Below are 20,609 nucleotides of genomic sequence, written 5' to 3' on the forward strand. Positions count from 1 at the left end.
GTAACAAAAAAAATTAGTCAATGAGAGGCCACTATAAATTTTACCATTGGTCAATAACGGCCTCTCATTGGCTAATTTTTTTTGTTACGTCATATTTTTTGCACCAATACTCACAGCATCTCTTTTGGTAAGAACGTATGGTCAATTTATAATGAAATTTGCTACCATTGCATTGATTGATTGATTTAGATATATACTTTTTGAACTGTGTCATATCTGATGAAAAGTTTGAGGATTTCTTGGCTCTCAGATATTCAGGATATTTACAAAATAAACATTGAATATTATTTCAATAATTATAGCAACAATAACAAAACAGAGTATAACAAAATTGTCTTTGCTTTTTTTCAAATTATAAGGTCTGTTGTTAAAAATATATTTAATTAATCACAAGAATAATATTGCTAAATAAGATATTTTAACTTTAAATCAGAATATATATTTTTTGTACTTAAAATTAAATATTTTGAAAATATAAATAAAACAGGATATAAAACAACTGTCATCGAATATTTTAATGACACTTTGAGGTAGGTTAAATCTTTTAACAATAAATTTAAAGTTGAATAGAAGTATCATTGTATGTCTATCTGGCATTTACCCCTTAATATCAACATATTAATGGATATATAATATGTGGATGTTGTGACAGGAGAACCTTTATCTTCTATCTAGTGATGCTATAGTCAATAGGTGCCTCCATTGCCAGAGTAGGGGATAGGGTAAAGTCATAAGAGGGTGTGGGGGGGGGGGGGGTAATAGCGTTGGTTTAGGCAACTGGAAGTATCATTTTATTAATGTAAGCGAAAATCTGGTGCATTATCCAAATAATTCCAGATCGATAATTACAAATTTAAATAAGATTTAGCAATTTCTATTCAAAGTTAAAGGTAGTTCTGTCAAAGAATTGGTTGTCTGCTAGGTGATGGATCTCAAGAATGCTGGGTCTCTGTTAAAGATGATCCAACACAAGGTTCGTTATTGGGTAAAAGGGGCCAAAAAAACAAAGAAATCCCAAATGAAGTAATTCAACACGTATGTTAAATGTTTTGTTTATGTCAAGGTGCCACTAATTTAAAATATCAAAATTATTTATCTATCTTTACTTATCTATATATTTATCTTATTCTATCAATCTATATTTCTTTATCTATATCTACCTATCTATATATTTATATTTATAAATTAATCTATGAACCTATCTTATCAGGATATCTGACGAAAGTTTGCTGTACCAATGTAATGCTTCCCTGCAAAGTAACCTAACTATCCATGGCAATAGAATCGCATATTTTTCCATCAATGAAAAAGATATTGATTATGTTGTGCTTGTTGGAAAAGGTTGGATTTAGCTAGATCAATTATATTAAACATTTTATAAAGGAAATAATCAACTAGTTTTGTCAAAAAAGGTAGGGGGCATTGAAATGTATATTATACTGGTCAACTAAATTTTTATCAACACAATCTGTCATTCGTTGACTTAAAAACTTTGGGGACTTAAAAAAACATTGATTGGACTGCACAAAACTTCAGTGTCTTAACATTTTCTTGTATATTTATAATTTGTATAGGGTTAGTTTTGTTAGAAAATTGTGTACAATTTACTCAAGATTAAATAAATGAATTAAAATTTAATTTAAAAGAAAAAAGTTTTTTCATATAAAAATGTTAAATATTAAAATTTATGTATTTTTAAACATCCTCCTCTCCCCTACTGATTTTTGTCTCTTGCTAAAAAATCCCTATCAGTTTACTTTTAACATCCAGCTAAACTACAAGGTTGATCATTTTATTTTTAAAGATTTTTTCTTTTCAAGCAACATTTTCGGCCTTTATAGTTTTACAAAGAGGGAGGTCACTTTCTAGTAAATTCTGTAAAGGTGTGTGTTATAAGGCCTAAAAATAGTAGTAGAACGATAAGGTGCTCTATATATTTGTATTCCCTATTGAATAGAACAATAGGGAAATTTTTTTTTTTTTTGATAACAGTACCTGGAATATCTTTAAAAAATACGAAATTTCTATCAAACGCTTTGTTTGGCTCAAACTGACAAAATTTTTTAAAAATATAATTATAATAATAATGTTTTCTATAGGTACAAGGTAAAGGTTAAGAACAATCTATACCATTAAACAAAGGAAGAAGTCATTCTTTACAGGTTGATTTATTATAATTATATTTTTTTTTATTTGTGTCAGTCTGAGCCAAACAAAGCGTTTGATAAAAATTTCTTATTTTTTAAAGATATTCCAGGAAAGGTTATCAAAAAAAAAAAAAATTTTCTTCCCTATTGTTCTATTCAATAGGGAATACAAATATATAGAGCACCTTATCGTTCTACTACTATTTTTAGGCCTTATAACACACACCTTTACTAGAAAATGACCTCCCTCTTTCTTTAATTTTACTTATCTTTTAATATTTAAATGAAATTAATATGACTTATGTCATTTAGACTGAAGAGGGTGCATTGTTCACCACAATATATTTCAATAAATAACTAAGAAGTATCAAAGACTTTAACTCAGTTAATTTATCAATGAATTGAAAGTTTTAAAGTCAACAAAGGAGAGAATGCGTTTTTAAGCTTTCTGTATATTATTAATCCTTTCTTTCGATACTAAAATTGTTTTTACTCAATAAGCGTTAATTTCAGAGCGAAATTATTGTTTAACTTCACTTTAATAGATGCTGTTATACTTAATTCTTTAGAAAATAGAAAATTTTACGCTGATAATAATGAGAAGATAATAGAGCAGTTCTATTATAAGGTAATTATTTTTAGGGGATTTCCGTAAAATTCCCTGTGGGGCCACCCAGTACCCAATAAAACCTGACGTAAGAAACAAAAAACGCCTTTATTTTCAACATATTTTAAAAACAAAGCACCATAAAATCATACATTTTAGTCTCAATTTGATGAAGTAACATACACAAAACCTCTGACAACACAAACAGACTCCAGGTATAGATATAAAACAAGTATGGTCTTCAGATGATATACCATGCATGCACATTAAAGACTTCCTAACAAAGGTTGATTAATCAATGGATTGGTTGTTTTAAAAATAGGCAGTTTAACGACATGCGTATCATTATATATACATTGTTTACTCACTGTTAGTAGTTAAGTCACTCTATAAGTTATTTTGTCTGTCTATCTTAGGAAATACTCGGTGCAACTTTTGATGTAAACATCTCTCGCTTCTTTATTCAACTCTCAATATCCATTTACCCCTCTTTCTATCTCTCTATTATAGATCACTAAATTCCAATTTGCTTTTAGCTATGACCTTAGAGGACTTAGTTTGAAAGTTGGATATCTCGAGTCTGACACATATAATAAGTGAGTACTTTATTCTTTAAACATGGTTCGGCAGCCGCCCATAAATTCACTTACCTGCGGCTTATACAATTTAGCTTATTGTAAATCTGGCCCTTTTAAATGACACATTACAATCTTTCCCGATTTTGTATTACTTTTGCGGAACATAATTACAGTTACGTCATATTTTTCTTTCCCGAAAAAGGGAAGGGGGGAAGAAAAAAAGAGATGGGAGAAAAGGGGTTTTTCCCCATCTCTTTTGAAGAGATTTTCTTCCCCCCTTCCCTTTTTCGGGAAAGAAAAATATGACGTAACTGGAATCATGTTCCGCAAAAGTAATACAAAATCGGAAAAGATTGTAATGTGTCCTTTTAAATCCTTAAATTTTACGCAAATAACCCCCCAAAATTAGATTTTTCTGTTTGTTTGGTCATTCAAAGTAAGGTAAGCGAAGATAACCCAAACTATCTTTTTATAAATAAATTAAAAATAATGGAAGATAGATTTCCGTTCTTTATTCCCTTAGATGAGGTTATATTAGATACTAAATATCCCCGCAGGGTTAGTACCCACCCCCATTATTTTAACATTATGGGGCTGAGGGGCTTTCAATGATCAACCGGATCTTAATATTAAAGAACTGTTTTTAAAAATTTGTGTTCCACAAAATAAGACAAAAGTGTATATTTGTGTATAGATATGACAGAGTGACAAAAACATTCTCAGAAATGATTGGATCAACATTTGAAATTATGAAAAGTATTTAACTATTTTATTACCTTGCAGCTTTTCTACAATTTATCCGTGCTTGTCTGTTAGCCTGGACTAAACGCAGAACATTACAAAACACATTTTTAGCTTTTTGTCCTGAACAACCCCCCCCCCCTCCACCACTTATTTAAAAGCAGAGTATATTTTTGTTCCTACATCAATTGTAAACCATGACATAGGCGTCCAAGGGGGGGGTAATGGGCCATTTGGCACCCCCAAACGATTTTGGGGGTGCCGTAGGCACCCCCAAAATTTTGTGAACAATACCCCCCCCCAAAAAAAATTACCCCTACCTTGGGGGTGCCGTAGGCACCCCCAACGATTTTGGGGGGGGTATTTACCCCCCCCCAAACCATTTTGGGGGGGGTAATTACCCCCCCCAAAATAAATGTTCTTTAAAAAATTTTTTTTTGGGGGGGGGGGTATTTACTGTGTTACCAAAAATAAAATAAGTAGTACATTAGTCGTTGAAATATCAAGCTTTATATCATTGCAAACTGTCAGTCAGTCATAAAATCTTTAGGGTAGGGCAGGGCCAAGTCAGTTGCTAGGCGAAATCGTTATTATTTTGACATATCTTCATTAAATGACATTTATCTCCATGTTCTAATCGATTGACAGAAAATTACATTAAACATAAGTTGTTTGTTGTTAAATTCCCTACAAAAAAGTATAAAAGCAAATTTTTGTGAGATGAGTTTTACGGGTACTTATTGGGTCTCAAAGTCGAACGAGAAAAAAAACATTTTTTTATTATTTTTAAAGGTCAGAAAAAGATTGGGTTGTACAAAAACGGGTAAGAGTTAGGAGTCTAGACGTCTTCATGGGACAGAATAAGCATTCAATTCCATTGAAATCATAAAAAAAAGCTTGTTTAGTTTTCTCAAAACTAGTTATAAAACTTACCAGGACCTATAAGACGCTTCACTTTAAAGTATAATCATATTGGTTCATTGGTTAGTGAGTTAATTATTGTATTTTTATGTTCTAAAGAATGAGATACTACTATATATTTGAATAGTAGTGGCGCCCTTAGCATCTAAGAACTTGTATTTTCTAAAGGGTAAAAAGGGAGGAGAAAAATAGCCTAAAACCACTCAAAGGATTAACCTATAATAGTGTGGAACCATCATGGGATCTATGTGAAGCTTTCCTAAAAAGGAGAACTCAGTATTAAAAGTAATGAAATCTGAAGCTATAGTCAAATAAACCTTACTTACTACTTTATGTTACAGACTTTAGGGGGGGTAATTACCCCCCCCTAATCAAATTTTACCCCCGGGGTAAAAATTTTGGGGGGGGTAAAAAAAAATTTCGGCGCGCTTCGCGCGCCATTTTACCCCCCCCAAACACGAATTACCCCCCCCCCTAAAATTTTTTACCCCCCCCAAAAAAAAAAGCTTGGACGCCCCTGAACCATGATATATAGCTTTATTTCATATCTAAAATTATTCAATATAAACATATATGTATTTCTCGTATTCATTCGAATCCGGTGGATAAGAACCGGTTCTCATCAATACGATAAAACTATGTCTAGTATCGTATTATATCCAGCTTTCTACGAATATAAAAATGTACAATTATAAGATTAAAACTAGTTTTTTTAGCCCGTGCCTTCGGCACCTCGGGGCTAAAATACTGGTTTTTAAATGGTAATTAGGTTCAATATCTTATTTTGTTTAGAACAAATGAATTTCACAGTGGAAGCAGTTCCCTGTATTGATGGAAACTACGGGTCTCAGGTTTCTAGAGTAGCAATCTATTATACAAATTCCTAGGATTACAGGAAAATTTGGGGTTTGTACAAAAACTGTACAAACCTCGTTCAGACGATGCTGCTGTCTATGACACTTTAACGTCAGATCCAACAACCCAGGAATTTTTCTTAAAATCCTAACTGTGCATGCATTGACTTTCGTATTTATTATCTTTAAACATCGAGTAAATGTACCTTTCACAGTTTTTTTATGACCAATCCGTCTCCCCTTTGGAATAATATGCGGGTTTTTTTTCAGGTTTCTGGAGGGGTTTTTCAAAATGGAGTTAAATCTGAATTTAATGGATTAATAGGTGGTTATTGATAAATCATATTACAAAATTGAACAAACGAACCGTATTTTTCAAGTAAATTGAAAACAAGAGGGGGGGGGGATGTAGTGTCTTTTCCCTATGCCTAACGCCATGTCAGGCACCCTATAAACTGAACTAAGAACCCAATATAATCTAACCTATTTTTTTTTAAAAAAAGGATGGGGTTTATTGGTGTTTAACAGAGTACTTTGTATTTGCATGTTTCTAACATTTCCTTTTCTACTTATGAAATTAATTGTATTCGTTTTTATTTTCTAGGGATGTTAGAAAGAAAAGAAATTGATATTGGGCTGGCTGATCTTTCTCTTACCTTTCCTAGAATAAAGGTTAGTTACCATTTACAGTTAGCTTTGAATCCGATTTATTTCAACTAGTTTAAAACTGGTTTTACTATCTGATAATGATCATCTCGTTAATCTCTGTTTTGTTTATAAATGTGAACATAAATTCAATGTTAATGATAAAAATTGTAAACCTGAACATGTTCAAAATTTACGTGATGAATTTTTGTTAACTATCTTAAACATCTGTTATAGAGATTACCGGACACAGTTTGAAAGGGATACAACGATTTTAAATTGCTGTTGTTTAGGTGGCTGATTTTGGCGGGAACGTAGTGGAACAACCAGTTTACTGTCTTATATCCAGGCCTGGAAATAATCTTCAGTTCAGAGCTTATTTTAACCCTTTCTACTTGGTAAGATCAGGAATCTAAGGGGGATAAGACAAGGAACGATAAATTGATGTACACTTTTTCCAATTATGATAAACTAAATTAACCCTTGCGTGATCTAAATCATTAGCGGACAAGTTTATTGGACGTTTGTTAAGCCAAATTAAGAATCATTAAAATTCTTTAAATTTTGAAGTCAACGAATGCGAGAACGGGTCTATAAACTATATATCATTAGACTGCCAATATGTCATCATTAACATGCTTTTTTATCAAAACCATAAAGTCAACGTCAATGTTATCAAAAAATATAACTAAAAAATAACATGTTGATATTATTTCAAGCAAAGCCATTTTTATAAAAAGCTATGCAGCTGATATAAACCATTAAAACTTCACATAAATTCATCAAAAGTGTGTACCACCACCCACGAAAAATTAACTCTCGCGCCCCCCCCCCCCCCCCCCCCTAGAAACAGCCACAACAAAATTAGGATTTATTTAAGAATATCTGGTTATCTGTGCTGTTTACAGCCAGCTGCCTGCTGCTTGCCTGTTTTCTTCTCAGCTCAACTTCGGGGGAAAGAATGGACAGTTCTGGCTTTAAACTCCAACCTCTGGTAAGTTTTTTTTTTTGAAGAGAGTCTTTTCTATAATTAGGGTCAGTCCATGAAAAAGTGTGTGATTGATTACTCTTATTGTTCACTTGAGTTTAAAATATAGTGACCCCTAGAATAATGAGAGACATAACATTTTACGGAATGTAAGTCTTTAATATTTATATTAGGCACCACATATTAAAATGTTTTTGTGACAGTTTTATTCACAATTTTTGTTTAAGTCGGTTTGTCTGATTGTCTGCTTTGTTGAGTTTGACTTTTCATGGATGATGTCAACCTTGTTGAAATTAATTGTAGAGTACCAGAATGAGAAATTTGGAATTGGTTTCCTTCTCCATCAGATGTATGTCCACTAAGGATAACTTTCTTATCAGTTATCAAAGGTAAAAACTTTACAGAAAGACAAATGCTTTGACTTCGATATGACTATTCTAAATTAACATAAGGTATGGTGAAATGTATTCGTTACGTACGTATAATATAGAATTTTTTTGACGTTTATAAATTTACACACAATATTTTATTAATAGTGCCTGCGCCCATAACTTATAAAAGTTTGTTTCAAAATCTTGAATAAATGAATATTTCGTATTATTGCTGAATATTAAACCTAATGCGTAAAGCATAGCATTTTATATAATAGGTACAGGACAACATGGAGAGTTCTGATGCTTACATATATTCTTGTGGGCTATCTTACTGTTGAGGTATTGTTTTTAAGGATGTCTACGCTTTTTTAAGGGGGATGGATACAAAATCTCAATATGTAATTTAAGCGTATGGAAAGGGTGGGTTAATCATCCAAATACCCCCCCCCCCTAACTTTGATTATATTTCATGTTATCTAATGTCTCATATTTATATTTTTTAGACAAAATTAATTAAAATATGATTGCTAGAATCATGGTAATCTTGATGTCTTAGTATATTGTAATTTTATTGAAATAGGTTAAAAGACTTTAGAATATAACATTTGACATTTTAACTCTTATACAACTCAAATCTTTAATTTTGATAAAGTTAAAAAATTTCACACCTTTAAATTACAAAGCCTCCAGTTTTAAAACCGGCATTATGAAATATTATATTTAGGTTTACAATGCTGAGCTGACTTCTTATTTAACAAGGAAGATGCAAAAAAGAAATGAGCAGATCTTAGAGGATAAGACACTGAACGATAAATTTATATACATCCTCAATAATGATTTACAAAATTAACACTAATTTAGATTAAAATTATTGGTTTATATTTTTGAACATTTCTAGTTTAGAACTAACTAATGAAAATTCAATATAAGTACCCAAAACTATAGGAATAAGATAACATGGTTTTAAAACTATGGGTACCAGTGTAATAAAAAGTCCAATGTTCCTTCCCTCCCCGAGCATTACGTAGTTATCTTTTTTCTTCATAAAACTACATTTTACAGTTTACACTGATCAAATCTGTAATCTAAATTTAAACTACTATCAAATCATTATGGACAATAACATTACATGCTTTAAATCTTTATTGTGCATTTTAGCAAAGATATTCGTTTACCAATTCAGCAAATGGAGGATATTTTAGGTTATTTTAATAGATGTTTTTTATATGTATTTATATTTACTTTGTGTTTATACTAGTGGCTGCGCCCCTAGCATCTAGGGACTCTGTAATTTAAAGGGAAAAACAAAAAAATAGCCTAAAACCATCCCAAGACTTAGATTTTAAAAATAAAACATTTTAAAACTATTACGGGACCTATATGAAGCTTTCCTGAAATGGAGGACTCAATCTGTTCAGTAGTTATTGAAATCTTAAGCTTCAGACAAGAATACCTTATTACTTTATATATTAGGAGGATATGTAATCAAGGCGTTTTTTTGTGATTTCTATTTTATCATTTCAAAAAGCCACCAGTTTTCATGAAATCTAATCTTGTTGTTATCTTTTCGCTTTTCTATTGGGGACATTTCTAAACTGTCATATTTAGCGGTAAACCAATTGTATAAATACTTTATGTCGGCATGTTATTCGGTCTTTTTTTAATTGTAGACCATAGTGATATGAAGCTGGGACTTGATCAAGTTTCATTTCTAGTTACAGCTATCCAATTCTCATCTGAGGTAAAATTAAGTGTATTTTTCAGGAATATAAAGAGATAAGACAATGAGCGATTTTTTTATGTTTATCCTAAATTATAATGATCAAAATAATCCCTTCTGTAGAAACTATTATCGATTAAAAAGTTTGGAGACTGCTAGTTTGAGCTAAAAAAAAAACAAGACTTGATAAAAGAGTATATTTAACCCAAGCAAAGCTTTAACCTAAGAAACTATCTATATATGTATCATTATATGGATGAAATTGAACTAATGTCAAAAGAAGATGTATCAACTTTTTTTTTATAGCTAGCCGGTTCTTTTAGTAAGTAGTAGATGTAAAATTTTTCATAGAATTCAGATATGCAATCGGTTTTTTTGTAGACCTCTTATTTTTTAAGTAATTTAAGTTTTTTAAAAAAATAATTAAGTCGGTTTTAAGGTACTAAAACGCAACAAAATAAAAGAAGAAGTTGGCCAGTAAGAACAAAAATAGTAAGATCTTTAATTTGACACCTTACTTTTAAAATTCTGTTGAGTAATTATTGAAAAAATCAATTTTTTTAACCTCGGTTTAATAAAAACTTTAGACCTAAATATTTTCTCAAACAGACATAATTAACATGGGTTCATATATACCTTTAGAATCAGAAAAATATTATGAATCCATTGTAAGCAAAATTGAAAAAAAGTAAAAAAAATTAAAAATTAAACAATTGGCCAATTGTATTTTTTGTTCAGGCAACACTATCGTCTTCCCTTTTTTACCCCCTCTTTACCCCCTTCCCATTTTTATACTCAATTCAAAAATTAAGACGTTGCCTGTACAATATGATATGATATTTTCATATAATTCCTTTTATTGTAGTTTATATACTATATTGTAAACTTTTTTTTTCAATTTTGCTTACAATGAATTCGTAATATTTTTCTGATTCTAAAGGTATATATGAACCCATATTTTTTTATCTGTGAAATAATAAAATTAAGTTCAAAGTTTTTATTCTCGTGGGTTTAAAAAAATCGATTTTTTCAATAATTACCTGACAGAATTAAAAAAGTAAGGTGTCAAATTAAAGATCTTACTATTTTTGTTCATAATAGCCATTTCCTTTCTTTTTTTTTTGTTGCATTTTAGTACCTTAAAATCGACTTAATTTTTTTTTTTTTTAAACTTAAATTACTTAAAAAATAACAGGTCTACAAAAAAACGGATTGCATATCTGAATTCTATGAAAAATTTTACATCTACTACTTACTAAAAGAACCGGCTAGCTATAAAAAAAAAAAAGTTGATACACCTTCTTTCACTCTAACCAATCATGAGGTTGGATTATTCCTACAATTTGGTAGATTTAAGGGAAAAATTATCTAAGCTGTATGCGTTTATTGGGTAAGGCTGGTCCATTTGGGGCGGGTAATATTTACTAGGTTTTTTTCAGAACAAATATAAACGTCTGTGGAACGAGAAAGTTGTTGGAAATGAGTTTGGAGAAATTAGCTGGGAAAATGGAGATGATGTTCTGTTACAAGCTTTAGAGGTAACAAGTATCACAACACCTGAAAACATAACTTAAAAAGTGACAGGTACCCAGAAGTCTAGAAATGTACGCAAGTCTTGAAAGTTCCTGGGCAAATAACCATTATATATTGCTACCCAGATTTGATTTGATGTTTGTGAATGTTTTTATTTTTGAAAAACTCCAAATGTACAGAATATTTATTGTAAATTTTATTATTTTAGCAAAACTATATTCTCGCTGGATTTGGTGAGCTTGCCTTGGCTGTCATTGGTAATTATTGTTTGTTTAGTAGCGCGCTACTCTAGAATCTTGGCCCTTCGGTGCCAACAAAACTGAAAATAATAATTTTTCTATCCGCGGATAACTTTACATAACACAATTTTATAAATTATTATTGTTATTAAGGACGTCACCCGTGCAAAGTAACGAAGCTGCCAACTGAAGCCATGTTTCCAACTCAACTTGGTATTTACCTACAGAAAGATTCGCCTTTAACACCTCTATTCAAGTAAGAATATGCCTTTTATTAAGTGATTGGGGTAGGAGCAGATTGTAAAACTCTCCAATAAAAAAAAACAATTCTATTGATTTTCTCTAATTCATGTGTAATGTAGGGGCGAAGTCACTTAATGCAAAAAGTAAAGCATACAAAAATTCAAAAATTATAAAAAAAAATAACAAAAAAAAAACGGACAGGCCAGATAAAGAAAAAAAAATAATATTATAGCTAGTCTAATCTCAGGTTAAATTAGGTTGTGTATCCCCATTCCCCACAGGGTTAGGGACTCTGCAGTGGTATTATCGATCAAACAAAGATACTATGAGTCAATAATTGAGTTTAATATCCGCCTCTCTTATTTTCATTTTATTTTAAAAATTAGCATAAAAAAGAGAGGTGTTAGTAAATGTTATCCAAAAAGTGATTTTAGGAAAGGCATAGATACCAAAAAGATATTTTCTTGTAGGAAAGCGTTACAGAAACTGCAAGAGGCTGGCGTAGTTCATAATATCAAACAAGCAATTCAAAAGTAAGGAGAAACAGTATAAAATAAGGATGACAACATACATATGAAAATAAAAGTCGTACATTACAAAATAAAGAGTGATGGCGCTTGTTGTATACACCAATTTGAAATTTGATAAAAATATACTAAGTTCTCATTAAAACTTGATTACTACATGTTTAATTTTCGTAGGAATCGCCTTACATTACCATATTATTAAAGATGCTAAAAATATTCTAATTTACGATTACATACAACCCGAAAAGGTTCGCTCTTAAAAATAGGTTTTAACAATAACGTTCAAATTTTAGATCCATCTATATTACAATCCCTTTTTTACTTTCAAGCAGACATATGTCTATTTGAAATCAATCCAATATATCTTTGACGATGGAAATTTGAAACTCACGGGTCAATATTTCTCAAATATTCCCCCTATTTTCGAACTGTCCAAAGTCGTTTATAATAATTAGGGAAAGGGTTGAATTTGGACATGAAACATAAATATTAAAATCTTTTCTAAATTTTTACGATCCTGAAAGTTAATATTTACTGATATTTTCCAATAAATTTTTTCGTTCCGTCAAAATTTGGAAAAATAGCCAATATGGCTGTCTAGAAAGAACACGAAACCTCTACACCTAATATTTTCTCAGTGTTTTTTTTTACTTTTTATACAATTTTTTTTAAAAATTAAATATTGATGAGTTTTTTATTTTTATAGAATGAATTATAAAAAAAATAATATTGGTTGATTGGTTTTTGCGATATCAGAACTCAGAACCATATCAGTTTTACTTTTAAACAATTCAATAAATATGAAAACTTTAAAAATTAAATATTGATGAGTTTTTTTTATTCTTTTAGAATGAATTATAAAAAAATAATATTGGTTGATTGGTTTTTGCGATATCAGAACCATATCAGTTTTACTTGTAAACAATTCAATAAATATGAAAACTTAGATATAAAATTTGTATAATAGATAAGACTTTTAAATAATTTAATCTCCCCTTTCTTTATTCCAAAAATCTCGATTTTTCTTTCATTGTCATATCCTAGTATTTATTATGTGTATTTGTATTGTCGTGTGAGTATGTGAGAGGGTTGTAAAGGATAGATAAATTACCACCCCCCCCCCCTCTCCCTCACATAGCTGTTAAGACTTAAGATTTTTTGTTTCAGGCTTTCAGCGTATCTACTCTATAATAATCCACCTTCCAAAGTTCCAACACCCTACATTCTCCAACCCTCCACCCTGCTTACTGTCTTCTACATTTCAACTCAACCATATATCAAACTTGCTAATATCATAAAGTGAAAGAAAAGTTAAAAAATAAACCACCAATAACCATTAAATAATGTATTAATCATTCTAACTCAAGTAATATGTACTAATTTATTATTTAACCTAACATACTAACAAAACAATAATCATAACTTTTTTTACTTTAATGAAATAAATAATCTAAATAAATAAATAAACTATGTTGACTTAAATAAAATGAAAATAAATATTTTTATTTTATTTGGATTGGAGTTAGTTTTGTAAATTGTAACGTTTTGTCCTTGTTCTCTAAGGTCTCATATTTCCTGTATCATGAGTTGACCCTTAGCTTTATGCGGTCATAAATGTTCCCCCCCCCCCAAAAAAAAAACGCTGAATCGATAATAATTTATTATACTAGTGTAGTCTCACCCCTCCCCTATTTAAGAAATGTTGTCTACCCCTACCTCGCCCCCCCTAGTTTGAAGGTTGACCGTTACGATACAAATATTGACCCCTCCCCTCCCCCCCCCCAAGAAATAACAATTCAAAACATATGGAAAATAGGAATTAGCGAAGCTTTTCTATAATTTGTGTTGGTTATAGACATCAGTTAGTATTACTATTTTATATAATTTATAGACAGAATACTTACTTATAATTATACTTATGCATTTATGTTAATGTTCCCCCCCCCCCCCAAGAAATAACAAAACAAAACATATGGAAAATTCAAAATACTAGGAATTAGCGAAGCTTTTCTATAATTTGTGTTGGTTATAGACGTCAGTATGTTAGTATTTATATAATTTATAGACAGAATACTTACTTATAATTTTGATTATACTTATGCATTTATGTTAATGTTTTGCTTTAATGGATATTGTCATCCTTGTTAAAAATATTTCACACATCCCATTCCCAACACTTCATATTTGAAGATATCTAGAATATTATAAATCTTAATAATTTCTTGGAAACCAACAACAAAGAAAAATAGTAAAAATGGTGGTAAAAATCTAAATTTGTAGGGGGTAATGATTTCCTTGAAATTTCATTTGCTTACGGACCTTTGAAGTGACAACATTTGAACATATACTACAGTACTACAAATTCATATCATCTACATTCTACATTCTCTAGTATTTATTTTGTTGCATTGTTTTACTTTTGCTATCGTTATGGCGGAACAAGGACAGAGAGTCAGAGTTGACCGCAGGCGCAACATGATGATGGATGACTTGGTTCCTTACTTCCCCCGTACTCTTACCTGCACAGATCCAGAACCGGCTTTATACCCCGACCTGATGCCTGGATGGTTCGCCCATTATCAGGTCCTACACAGATATTTTAAAGATATATGTAACCTGCTTTTCAGGTCGGGGTTTCAGTCGGTTCGTAATATGGAGGCGCTCAGGCTATTTAGTGAAGGAATTGGTATATACCAATTCCTTCACCAAGCCCTTCCATCTTCTCAGCGGACACGCGAAGAAAATGAACTTGTTCTGCAGCAACTTGAAGCCAAATGCAACGGTTACCGTGACGACGTTATCCAGTTGTTAGATGTCTATGACCGTGCCATTAATTTAGATGGCACAGTAGATCTATCATCAGATGAAGACGAATATCCCGATATCTCCGGCGATGTAAATCCATCTTCCAATGATGACGATATTGACGCCATCCTGGAAGTTCTGGAACACGAAGGTGGCGCGAGCGCGAACTCTACCCGTGATGACTCTGAGTCTGTGATCATTATCGATTGATGTTGCGTTGAGTTGAGATCGTATTCCTGTGAATATTTAGATTCCACATAAATAACTTGACATATATATGCTATAATAATAAAACTATGAAAAATAATTTTCTTATTTTTATTTAATTTAATTTGTAATTGCGATGCTGCTCTATAATTTGAATTTCTTAATGTCTGTTACTAAGACTTGCGAATGCGATGAGACTTGGTTAATAATTGTATGAATCTATCCTATAATATAAAGAAGTAAGCTCTGTTTGTCTGTAGCTAAGGATCTCGCTAACCACTGAACCTATATGGTTCTCCTTTACAGTACAGCTTCGTATAGGTCCTTAGATGGTTTTAGGCTAGAGAGACGTTTGATATAGTTATTTGATATAGTTAAAGTTTAGTTAGGTCGTTAATTAATATATGTTTACGAAATACTTATGTTTCTGCCGTGATTATTTGTGTACTTATTTTAACTTTGAAGACATAAATTTAAAATTATCAATAGCTATAGTATTTCTTGCATCGTTAAACGGCACGTCAGGGCTAAAAAAACTGGTTTTAATCTTATGAAATTAAATTAAAGACTTAGACTTGGTTAATAATTGTATGAATCTATCCTATAATATAAACTTATAAAGAAGTAAGCTCTGTTTGTCTGTAGCTAAGGATCTCGCTAACCACTGAACCTATATGGTTCTCCTTTACAGTACAGCTTCGTATAGGTCCTTAGATGGTTTTAGGCTATTTTTCTGCCCTTTCATATCCCTTCGAATATAGAGCCTCTAAATGCTAGGGGCGCAGCCGTTTGTATCCAAGGAAGAGAGACGTTTGATATAGTTATTTGATATACTTAGGTAGGTTAGGTAAGCGTTCCACGTATTTAAAATTATCAAGATATTTCTTGCATCGTTAACGAATAAAAGCTAACTATCTCGGACGAAAAATCAACATGTTTAAAATGGACGTACGGACATTCTGGTAATGATTATAGAGTTGCTACGCTTTCTAAATCGGACGGACCGACCATAAGAATGAATAAAAAAGTGTATTATTTCGAGTTTCTTATCACATTTATTTTTACAATATCACGAATATGAATATGAAATGAATGAAATACAAAATGAAAATGAAACAATGAAATTGAAAAAAAAATTAAATAAGAAAATCTTGTTTGTTAATCAATAAATCAAACAAATTATTTTCTGTCATTTTGACTAATCTTTAATATTTGATTTAGAGAGACAATGTTAACTCACAAAGTTTGTACAGATCCAAATCTTAAGCTTGGTATTCAGGTAAGACTTTTAGGTTAGGTTAAGTAATAGCAAGAAGAGCCCTAGAGGGATAGTAACCCCGTAGGAATAGGGCCCCAAAGAATTATAGCTAGAATACTAAAAGAAACATATTTTTCTTTTTCAAAAGTCATTTTAAAAAGAGGATGGGTTTAGTGGTTCAAAATTAACATGGCTAACATGGTCTTTAAATTCATTTATGTAATTAATTTGTCATTTATAAAAACTTTTAATAAAGACAAAATAACAATTTAAACAATATTTTAACAAAATTTTAGTTCGTTATAAAGCAAATTAACAAGAATGTCAGTAATTCTAATAGTCTAGTATCTACAGCATCTATACTCCTTATATTGTTACTGTATTTTAATCTACTGTTATTTGTTTCATTGAAACATTGTGATGATGATTAATGATTATTCTATATATTCAGAGCACTGTATTTCTGTTCATAATTGTTGGAATTGGAATAATTGCTGCCTTTACTATCCTAATCATTGAGATCATCAATTACAAACTCAACCCATCTCAAAATTCTGGTGCCAATGGCAAATTTGAAACAAAAGTACATCCTTATAATCATTAATCTTTCTGATAAAATAAATGTAAAATTTTGTGTTATTTTGATTTTTTCTCAATTTCTGTGTGTAAGAGAAACAGGGCTATAATTGACTGACATTTTGAATATCTCCATCCAAATAAATTCCAGGTATAATCCTCCAGGTGTCTGTCAAAATTTGGATTCCTATGTTTCCGAAATTTCTACTTTTTTTGCATAAATTTTATACACACAATCAGAAGACCTAATTCAATTAAATCTTGACAATAGTAAGACGACATTTTTAAACTTATACTTAAAGCACAAAATTGTTTTCTAGAATCCATATTCCAAAAAAATGATATTCTGGACGTTTTGGCATTGAATATACAGTTGCTTCCATGTTTAATTTGTACTTGTAACATTTGAAGATATCAATATGTTTCAATAAGTTTGAAATAAATAGGATAATTCGTACATGCCTAATCTGTTGCGGTAGGATAAAAAAAAGTGAAATAATAGAGGGGAAGGGGTTAAATAACTTTATGTCCTCACCCTGTTGATCCTTTGACGACTTTCACTTGGGTCTTTGAATATTAGCCAATAGCCTCAAAAAAAAAATAACATTAACTACAAAAGAGAAGAAAGTAATTACAAAAAAGGTCCCCTACACTTGATCCAGGAATTTGTCTGGGCTATACCTCTATACTAAATACATTTATTGAATTAAAAGACCAACCCTATAGGTGCATTGATAAACTTTGCTTTGAAAATAAATTATTAAATATACAATATATGCTTCATGATATTTTTGCTCCAAGGACAATTGAAAATTGAATTGATTATTATTTTCATGGTTACAACGCAACAGTCCATAAATGAAAAATGATATGCATACCATGGGAAATAATTGTTATATTGATATATCGGTTTTTTCTTAGTGAGTCCCTCAACTAATAGAGTTACAAGAAGGAGAGGGACAATCTTAAATATTGAAGCTTTTTATAGTGTCTATATAAAAAGGGTGTATATTTAGAAACTTTTGGCCGAAGTATTTAGATTTTGTCCTTTTTATAGGCACTATTATGAGCTTATTCTGTAAATATCATCCAATTTTTTGTAATACAGGTGCTTTTTATAGAAATACTTACATTTCAAGAAATACTTTGCTTATAACATTGTCCCTTACTGTGAAAATTGTTTTAAATTAATAGAATATGACATTGATAGCGTCTATTTTCACATCATTATTGTAGAAAAGCAAACGTATGAATGGTCACGAAGAAATTGTATTCATGATAATTAATCATTTTTTCCATAGTTATTATTTTAGTTTTATAGCATATATACTCTTCAATTTTTTGTGTAATTCTTCAATCTTTAAAATTTCTTTCAATTCTTTATTTCGGTTTGTGTTGGTTTTCTTTCGAAATGACACAAACTTGGATGCTTTTACAAAAAGCACCAGTTGAGCTATGATACCATTCCCGCTTATCAATACTACAAAGTATCTTGTTCTCTGGCCGTCTGTATGTCTGAAGCTTAAGATCTCAGTAACCGCTGATCTGATTGGATTCTACTCTTCAGAGAATATACCTACTGTTCCTGTGGTGGTTTTCTATTTTCTTGGAGGGTGGGATATCCAAAACCACCCAACAAAAAAATTGTCCTTTATTTTTTATTTTTTATTTTTGTTTAGTAAGGTATTTTTTTCAAGGGTTTATTACCTCTTGGGGCAACTGTAGGCTAGGGGAGAAGTCGCTTGTTTCTAATATAAACAAAATAGGGAAGTTTATTTTTTTCCTATACCAAATATTCGGGGGACCCAAATCTTGAGGGCTACACAGTATTATTAGTTTAAAAGGCTCCACTACGTTTGAACTCATAGAAGTGTATCATCCTTGTTTGTGTTCACATAATTAAAACTGTACATACAAGATTATATATTTCATCTTCAGAAATAAAATAATAGGAAAACATAAAAATATTGCATCTACGAAATTTTTTAAGATTTAAAAATATTTCTCAGAAAGAAATTGTAAGTTATAGAGCAACTGCGTTACTTAAATAATCTTTTATCGATATGTTAAATCGCGAAAGACTTCCATTCCAACAGTTCTTTTGTTTTTTATAATAATTAATTTTGAATATTGACACATCACAGGGCAGGCGTAAGGTTAGTTGGTCTTTGTTAAACGCTTTGGTAAGGTCTAACTGATTTAAAAGTTTGCTAAATAAAGACATTTGTACCCTAGTACAAACGCAGAAGCCCCAAACGTCTGAGTGGACACTTAACCTAACCTAACCTTTTTAAAACCAATTTATAGGTTTTTGAATGCTTATTTGTACAATGTACATTCATATCTTAACCAACCTAACCTAATCGGTCTACTCTGTTTATCTACTCCGACGTTTGGGACTCCTGCGTTTGTGCTGGAACCGGTCCAAGGACAAACGCAGGAGTCCCAAACGTCGGAGTTTTACAAAAGGTTGTATTAAAAACAAGGACAATTACATGGTTAAGTAACGCAGCCAATGAATTTTTAATGTCTTTAATGTAAAAAATAACAACATACTTCAAAAATATATTTTTATATTATCAATAATACAAAGTAGAACGATGTCTGTCTGTTTGTGTGTGTGTTTGTCTGTTTGTTTGTAGCGAAGGATCTCGCTAACCGCTGAACCGATCGGGTTCTCCTTTACAGGGTAGCTTCTCATAGGTCCCGGGAAGGTTTATAACTATTTTCTCGGGGGGTGGGACACCCCCTACCCTACCCCCCAAAAAATGAAAAATCCCCCCCCCAAAAAAAATTTTTTTTCTTTTTAAAACTAAGATTAAAATAGTTGAGTTGACTAACCCCCCCTCCCCCCAAAAAATCAAACCTCTTGGGGCAAAGCCCCTAGAGGCTAGGGGCGAAGCCGCTAGTAGGATATAATATAAGAAATAAGTTTTTTTTTGGCTAAAGCTTAAGATCTCGGACGATACTGGATCGAATTGGCTGTACTTTTCAGTGAATCTATATTATTGTTTTGGAAGGGTTATATGTTTTTCCCTAAACTTCCCCAACCTCCCCAAGAGTACGTAAGTGTATCAAATCAAGCTAAGCGTCCCTCATTTCAAATAATTTTACGAAATTGGATTAGAATTTCTTCTATATATTCTGTTTAGCTTTCACAAAATAAATTTTAATTTTATTTGATTTGTTGAGCTTCGTTGTTAAAGACGTTGTCATCATTGTTAAAATCAAAGCTTGTATATAAATAGTGTATGTTTGTACGTTCGTCCGTTCATACATATGAAACGGTTAACTTTTAACTTTATTTTAGGCTAATTATAATTGTCCCATCGATTTTAAACTTTGCATGATGATATCTGTTAACAGTTAAGTACGATTTAGAAAACGTAGCAACTCTATAATCATTACAAGAAAGTCAGTACGTTCATGCAAAATATGATAATTTATAACTTTTTTGATAACTTTTTAAAAAATTATTTATTTATCCTATTTATATGATTTTTGTAATACTAATTCCTAAAACAACAAGGTACTGTATGATAAGCGAAGCATCTCTATAATCATAAAAAAATAAGTATATCATTATACAGCACCCTGTAATTTTTTTTTTTTACATTTTTATACAATTTTGTTCAGTCTGAACAAT

General features: G+C 31.0%; 1 protein-coding gene across 1 annotated transcript; it reads left to right on the forward strand.

The window, feature by feature from the left end:
* The first annotated feature begins 1,018 nt into the window (after positions 1 to 1,018).
* On the forward strand, positions 1,019 to 17,026 carry LOC145330777 (uncharacterized). The gene is made up of 16 exons (XM_080175443.1): positions 1,019 to 1,023; positions 1,211 to 1,341; positions 5,787 to 5,845; positions 6,787 to 6,891; positions 7,374 to 7,487; positions 7,785 to 7,870; positions 8,131 to 8,194; positions 8,580 to 8,620; positions 9,014 to 9,057; positions 9,526 to 9,596; positions 11,015 to 11,113; positions 11,317 to 11,365; positions 11,501 to 11,603; positions 12,061 to 12,123; positions 16,351 to 16,408; positions 16,839 to 17,026. The coding sequence occupies exons 1-16, from the start codon at positions 1,019 to 1,021 to the stop codon at positions 16,989 to 16,991; spliced, it is 1,245 nt and encodes a 414-aa protein (XP_080031569.1). The 3' UTR covers positions 16,992 to 17,026.
* The last annotated feature ends 3,583 nt before the right edge of the window (positions 17,027 to 20,609 follow it).

This window comes from Acartia tonsa, chromosome 10, assembly GCF_053477335.1.
Source record: "Acartia tonsa isolate MP-2025a chromosome 10, ASM5347733v1, whole genome shotgun sequence".
NCBI classification, from domain to species: domain Eukaryota; kingdom Metazoa; phylum Arthropoda; class Copepoda; order Calanoida; family Acartiidae; genus Acartia; species Acartia tonsa.

Excerpts from the sequence above, each read along its gene's own strand:
- LOC145330777 (XM_080175443.1), top strand. Across the intron at positions 11,366-11,500 it reads GCTTGCCTTGGCTGTCATTG|GACGTCACCCGTGCAAAGTA; the intron begins GTAATTATTGTT and ends ATTGTTATTAAG. Across the intron at positions 16,409-16,838 it reads ATCTTAAGCTTGGTATTCAG|AGCACTGTATTTCTGTTCAT; the intron begins GTAAGACTTTTA and ends CTATATATTCAG.